This window comes from Pseudorca crassidens, chromosome 3 (assembly GCF_039906515.1).
Source record: "Pseudorca crassidens isolate mPseCra1 chromosome 3, mPseCra1.hap1, whole genome shotgun sequence".
NCBI classification, from domain to species: Eukaryota; Metazoa; Chordata; class Mammalia; order Artiodactyla; family Delphinidae; genus Pseudorca; species Pseudorca crassidens.
The window spans coordinates 139,744,170-139,750,765 of record NC_090298.1 but is presented as its reverse complement, the minus strand read 5'-3'; the positions used below and the strand labels follow the sequence as shown (position 1 = coordinate 139,750,765).

The 6,596-nt window shown below is 55.3% G+C and overlaps 1 protein-coding gene across 1 annotated transcript in view; it reads right to left on the bottom strand.

Moving 5' to 3' along the window:
- The window catches only part of COL23A1 (collagen type XXIII alpha 1 chain), a 352,859-nt gene continuing 346,263 nt past the window's right edge, over positions 1-6,596 (bottom strand). The window contains exons 23-27 of the mRNA XM_067732638.1: positions 6,416-6,442; positions 3,824-3,877; positions 3,445-3,531; positions 1,470-1,508; positions 1-1,067 (exon numbers count right to left, since the gene is read on the bottom strand). Coding sequence (XP_067588739.1) covers positions 1,065-1,067; positions 1,470-1,508; positions 3,445-3,531; positions 3,824-3,877; positions 6,416-6,442 — 210 coding nt within the window. The 3' untranslated portion in view covers positions 1-1,064. The remainder of the gene's footprint in view (positions 1,068-1,469; positions 1,509-3,444; positions 3,532-3,823; positions 3,878-6,415; positions 6,443-6,596) is intronic.

The following is a 6,596-nucleotide window of genomic DNA, read 5'->3' as shown; positions in this document are numbered from 1 at the left end:
CAAGACACACATTTGTTGTTTATTTCACGCAACAATTTCCATCTACACAGAGGGGGTAGGCAAGTGGTTGGGCTGGAGCTGGTGGCCGGGAACCCTTGTCAGAGGTGGGGAAGCCTCTTCTCAGAGCATCACTGGCTCAGGGCATAGGTGCCCTACTTAGGCAGGCCTGGAAGCAGCCCCGAGGCTCTCTTCATTTGCATAGCTCACTCGGAGGACTCATTTTTGGCAGGCTGACCAGAGTTCCCCTGGGTGGAAGCCTTGGGGTCGGTGAGACGCCAACTCTGAGCTTGGGGTCCATCTCCTCAGGCTGGCAAAGTCCCATCAGGTCCCTGCTGTGGGTGGTGGAGAGACAAGAACAACAGACATTCCAGCCTGGGACCTCCACATTTCGGGATCATAGGGCTCCCTGCTGCTGGGTCCATGTGGTAGTTATCACAGTGCTTGGCCTCCACTCCCGGCCAGAGGACACTTGTTCTCACGGAAGGCAGGCTGGTTCCTGAGGCCTACGGAACTTGGCGGGGGCTCAACCCCTTAGGGTGCTTCCCACAGCTCCCCGTGTCCAGCTACAAGTGGTGGGTGGGAGTCCTGTCAGCTGGCTGTGGCTGAGTGCAGAGGCCAGAGAGGCCAGGAGCAGCTGCATTTGCCATTCATGCCCTGAGCCTTTTTGGATGGTGTGGATCCTGGGCTCCAGAGCTTCAGAGGGCAGGCTCTTGCAGGGCAGCGGGACAGCCAGAGTCTCTGCTAATCAGGTGACTGAAGGCCCAACCTGACATCTTTGCAGCCTCTCCTGAGCCAGGCACTTTCACCTTCATCTTCTTCCCGGGAAAGCCAAGTCCTGAGGGTGCCCCTCAAGTACACATTGCCCCCAATGGGCCTGTCCACTTTCCTGGCAGCTTCACGTGCTGATCATTCTGGGGCTGGGCTGGGCACACTCTCAAATGTCAAAAGGCCACAGGTACGGTGGTGCATCCCGTGAAAAAAGATCAATATATTACTGTTTTGTTTTTACAAAAATTAAAAATGTCCACACGGATCTGTACAGGTTGTGAGATGCGTGCTTGGGGTCACTGGAAAAGGAGGGAAAGACTGAAGGTGAGGAGGGGACCGGGAAGCCCCAGAGGCCCTGCCCCTGGTCTGCATGCCCCCAATCCTCTCACCCCAATCTCCTGGATTCCACCCCCTCTCAGGGGGGCGGTATGGACAAAGTCCCAGGGGGTGCTGATGGCTTTGCACTGGCCGGGCCAGGCGTTGAGTGAGCCCTTTATGACCAAGAGGGTGGTCTGTGCACAACCACCTAGGATCACAGCCCTGGGCCTTGGGCCACGTGATGGGAGAGTCAAATCTAGGGTCATCTAGGGGAGACCTGGCTGTTCAGTCACTGTGTGGGGAGCAGCAGGCACCCAGCCCTGAGGCCCCCTGGGCCCCCCACTCCTCCCAGCCTGCCCTGGAGACTCTTCCCTGCAAAGTACCTTATGCCAGCAGCCAGGCACGGGCAGCCCATCAGGGCCCTGGAAAGGAAGAAGGTTTCAATGACAAGGATGGGGGGCTGGTCAGGGCCCTACACACTCCTGCCCCAGGTGTAGGGAGCTGCCACCTCAGGCCACCGGACCCCACTGAGGCAGGGCCCGAATGCCTGCCCTGTCCACCTGGGTAGTCAGGTCATGGGACATGGCAGCCCCTCTCTGTGCGTATTCCAAGTGTGCCCCCATGGGCTTTGCTGGGACATATGTGCTATAGGCAGAACCAGGACACCATGGAGTACAGGGCATCATGCCAGACATCCACAGGCCAGGAGTAGGGCCTGGCCCTGGTCCTTGCGAGGGGCTGCATGGCTTTCTGTCTGGCAGCTGTGACAGTGGCTCTAACAGCTCACACCGGGGGCCTGAGAGCTCTCAGTCATGTGTCCAAGAGTATTTGAAGGACAGTTTAGGAAATGGGATTCCCTTTTGGCCTGTCCTGGTGCCTGTGTCTGGATCTGAGTGGCAGACAGGGGAGGTTGAGGTCAGGGTGGACACTGGGCCGGGGTGGGGAGGTGTGTGTGTGGGGTTGGGGTGGGGATCGTCTGGAGGCACCAGACACAAGCAGGGGGGTGGGTTCCTTCAGGTGGTCCAGAGGTGGGGAGATGGAGACGGACAAAGGCTGACCCGTCAGTCAGCCTAGTGTCCCTGGTGGATGCTGTAGTGGACCACACTTCACTCCGTTCCAAAGCACACAGGCAGACCTCAGGCATGTGGGAGCACACCCCCGGCACTGCCATGCATCCACCAGGGGCAGAGGCTGGGACTCAAAGGGAAGTGGGGAGGAGGGGGAAGAATGGAAAGGCAGGCAGAATGGAGGAAGGCAGGGCAGAGCAGCGGGCACAGGCAGCTCAGAATGCCCAGCACAGCATGGCACACAGCACACAGCAGGCCAGGCCGCGTACCGCAGGGCAGGGTCTGCTGCCCCTCTCCAGGCCCCTGGAGCCTGGCGCCCCTCGCCTGCCTCCGCATTTAAGATTCTCCTGTTTCAAAGACAAAGGCTTAATGACTTGGAGGGAAGTCTTGGCCCAGGGCCCGAGGCTGCGGGGCTGGGCCACCCTGTTCCCCTGCTGTCGCTGGACCTTTCAGTGTGTGCTTGCCTCCTGCTCTGCTCTTTCTGTTTTTCCCATTGCCTCCTCAAAGCCATCTGGAGCTAGGGATTAGCACCTCCATTGCATGGATGAGGAGATTGAGGAACAGAGGGCCAAATGACCCACTAGAGGTCAGAGGACTGGGCTTCGGGGGTCCCTGCTCCTGACCCCCCTTTGGAAGGGGTACACCACATGGCTCCGTGTCCCTGGCGGGGAAGGCCAGATGTGAGTATCTGGTGAGTTTTAGTATGAGAACTCAGCTGTTTTGTTTTTCCTGTCTTTTCTGAGCTCCACTGGAAGAGTTTGACAAGTAAACCCTCCCTGCCTTCTAGAAAAAGAGAACCAAACTTTGGTTATTTCAGGTACTGAGTCTGGTGGGCCATGAGAGGCTGTTGTAAAGAAGCAGGAGAGGAGAAAGGCTGTGAAGTTCCCTTCACAGATGGGGCTTTGGGGAATGTGGAGGGGATGCAGGGGATGAGTGTGGGGCTACCCAGACCAGCAAAAGCCTCCTCTGGGACGGGAGAAACTCCCAGAGAGGTGAGGGTGGTCCCATCCCCCTTTAGGTCCAAGGAAGCTCTGTCCCTGACCAGGCCTCCCTCTCTATAGACAGGGTGGGTCCTCAGCCTTGCCCATGGAGGGGTCAGGACCAGAGCAAGAGGAGCCACCATGACAGCAGAGACAGCAGGGGTGGCCCTGCAGTGTGGGCCCCCCAGGGTGGGACCCATGGGGCCCCTGGGACTTGCAGCTGAGTTCTGAGTACAGGGAAGACATGGCCCCACCCTGGCAGGAGTCAGCAAAGACCTGGGTTGGGGCTCCCACGTCTCGCCAACACGTACCACTGGACATGGCTGGTCCAGGCCTGGGGGTCCCGGCTCGCCCTTCTGGCCTTTCATTCCTTTCCGACCGGGGACACCGCGCTCCCCCTGTGCAAGAAGGGAGATGGGGTGTGGCGGTGGCTGCCAGGCCCAGGGCACCCCCAATGCCCTTCAGAGAGATGGGCCTGGGGCCGGCAGCCACCCCTGCCCTGCTGCCCGCATCCCAGCCTTTTGGCCCTACCTCCTCCCGCCCACCTCGCCTTCTCTCTGCTTGCTTCCTGTCTCCCACCTCCTTTCTTTTCTGCCTGCTCTCTCCTTCTCTTCACTTGCCTCCCTCCTTCTTTCCTCCTGCCCTCACCTTCTCTCCAGCTGCCCCTCACTTTCTCTCCACCTCCCTCACCTTCTCTCCACGCTCGCTCCGGTCGCCTTTCTCTCCTCGAGGTCCAGGGAAACCCTGACAAAAGGATTAAAGGTTAAACCTGATGATGAAATTTGAGGTCTGTTCTGCTTATCTGTTCATCTCTGCTCCTCTCCGATCCACCTTTGCCCCTTCCCTCCACGCATATTCGTGGTACAAGCTGGACCAGCCCCAGCTCCTAGGTGACACAGATGCTGGGTACCAGGATGACTTAGAGAAAACATGCATTCAGGACACCAGCACTGCTTCCTCCAAAGTAGAACACTGTTGTTGTTTCTGGATGGAAGCCCTCAGGCAGAACCGCTAGCAAGGGGCTTTCTCTTATGTCAAGTCAGATGCAGCATGCATTGGCCCAGGCTTGGCTGGGGACAGAGACACAGGAAACCCATGTAAGTTTTTATCACCATCTTCAGCAGACCAAGTAATGGTGCCCTCTGTTCTCTACCTTTGGCTCAAACTCATATGCCCACCCACCCATCCATCCATTTGTCCATCTGTTCATCTACCCAACCAACATTTCTAAGCATCAACTAGGAACTGGGCTTTGGGCCGAATGCTGAGGGCAGAAAATCAGATTTGATATGTTCCCTCTTATATTTATTACATTGTTTTTAGAAATATGATACATTGATATCCTCAAAATCTTGCTGGCTAGGGAGAGGCTGCCTCTCCCAGGGGTAGTCAACTCTTACATATAGCAAAGGGCTAGGCTGGGAGCATGCCTTTCAGATGCAAACCAACCAATCCCCCAACTACCCACTCTATCTAACTCACACACCAAGTCAATATTTCCCCTGGCCCAAATCATGCCAGGACCAGGTAGCAGGCAACAAGAGACTATATAGCCCAAAGCCTGCCAGGATTATTTAAACTAGCTAGTCCTAAACTGTTTACTCTGCTCTGCCTTGCTTTTCCCATAGAAACACCAATAAAAGCCCTGGCCTAGGCTTTTTCCTCACTCCTTACTGCCTGCCAACGAAAACTGCTGCGTCTCCATGTGGCCCCATGTGGGACATGCCATTTCCCTGGGAAATGTAAGCTATAAGTTCTTCTGTCAAAGGCATTAGGCCACTCTGTGTCATCACTAAGTCACCCCCATAAATTAAAACCCTGCAGGTACAAAGGTACACAGTCTAACATGGCAGGCAGTGGGGTGCAGAAGATGATGATCAATGGTCAGTGACAGAGGTCTGAACCAGATACCATGGGGTCCCAGGGAGAGGGGCTCTTCTGTCCAGGTGTGAGGTCAGGTAAGGCTTCCGAGCAGGCTCCCCATTTCAGCAGGACCTGGTGGAGTGGGTGCCAGGAGTTTGCCAGGTAGAGCAGGTAGGTGTGGCTTTAAGATGCCACTCTGAGCTCCAGGCCTCCCAGAGAGCAGCTGTGGCCACGGAGTCCCTTTTGCTCCACCCCCACTACCTCCCTGGGTCCACAGCCTGAGCTGGATTCATCAGTGTCTTCTCCTGACCCTCCTCATCGATGTAACGTGGCCCTCCCAGTCAGAAAGTCAGTCTAGAGTTCTTCCTCTTCCTTGTCTGCAGGTGCTTTCCATGGTGACATTTTCTCCTTAAAGTCTAGGGTGGACGCCAGAGCCCTTGCAGCCCTGCCTGCATCTGGTCACCATTTCCCTTGCAATAGCTACCTGATTTTCCTGGGAACCACCCTCCCTTCTCACAATTCACCAACTCCACCACCAGCTCCAGGATGGAGCATGTGAGCAGGCTGGCCAGTCAGGGCACTGCATTCTTATGGCAAGTGACATTTCAGCATTAACCTAGCTGGGGCCAAGGAGAGTTGATAAGACTTTTTCTCAAAGAGTAGAGAGTGAGGCAAATGCCTTTCTCCAGGATTTGGACCGAGGGGGATGCAGGTCTGGAGCTCTTGGCTCCATCTCATCACCATGTGGAAACTGGAATGATGACTACACAGAGGAAGCAGAGACAAGAGAGAATGAGAGGTTGGGTCATGTTGACACACTTGAGCCCTGGATCTATGTGTCATACATCTGGATTTTTCAGGTATGAGTCAGTTTAAACCAGTTTAAATTGTGCTTTCTGTCTCTTGATCCAATCAACACTGGGTTAATACTTCTCCTTCTCTCCTTCCCACAGTACTGCACTAGCTGAAGCCTCGTCATCTTTCACCAGGATATTGCAACAGGCTCCTCACTGCTATTCCCACCTCCCTACTCCAATGGATCATCCATCCATTCTCTATCCTCCATCCATCCTCCACCATCCTCCATCCATCATCTATTCACTTACTATTCATACATCCATGATCCATGATCCATCATTCATTTACATCCATCATTTATTTATATCCATCGCTCATTTACCCACCATCCACCCATCCTTCATCCACCCATCCATCCATCCATCCATCAACAAAGCGCCTACTCTGGGCTGTGTGTTGGACTTAGCAATGGGGATGTGGGCAGAACGAGTCAGTTGTAGTCCCAGCCATGGGGAAGGGGAATACATCCAAGCTAACCAGATCAAGTTACTGTATGGGCAGCATGAGGGCAAAACTTACACATGGGAGGGACCCAGTCACAGTGAACGGTGAAATACTTACATCTAGTCCTGGCTCCCCGGGTCGGCCCTGAGAATAGACAAAGAGGAGATGTGAGAGGGCTGAGAAGGAGGTGCTGGGAACACAGCTGCTGGGAAGTTCAGCCCTGTGAATTGTCCACAGAACCTGAATTCTGGCCCCAGGGACCAGTGAAGTGCAGGGGTTGAGCCCCCAGGACTGAGTG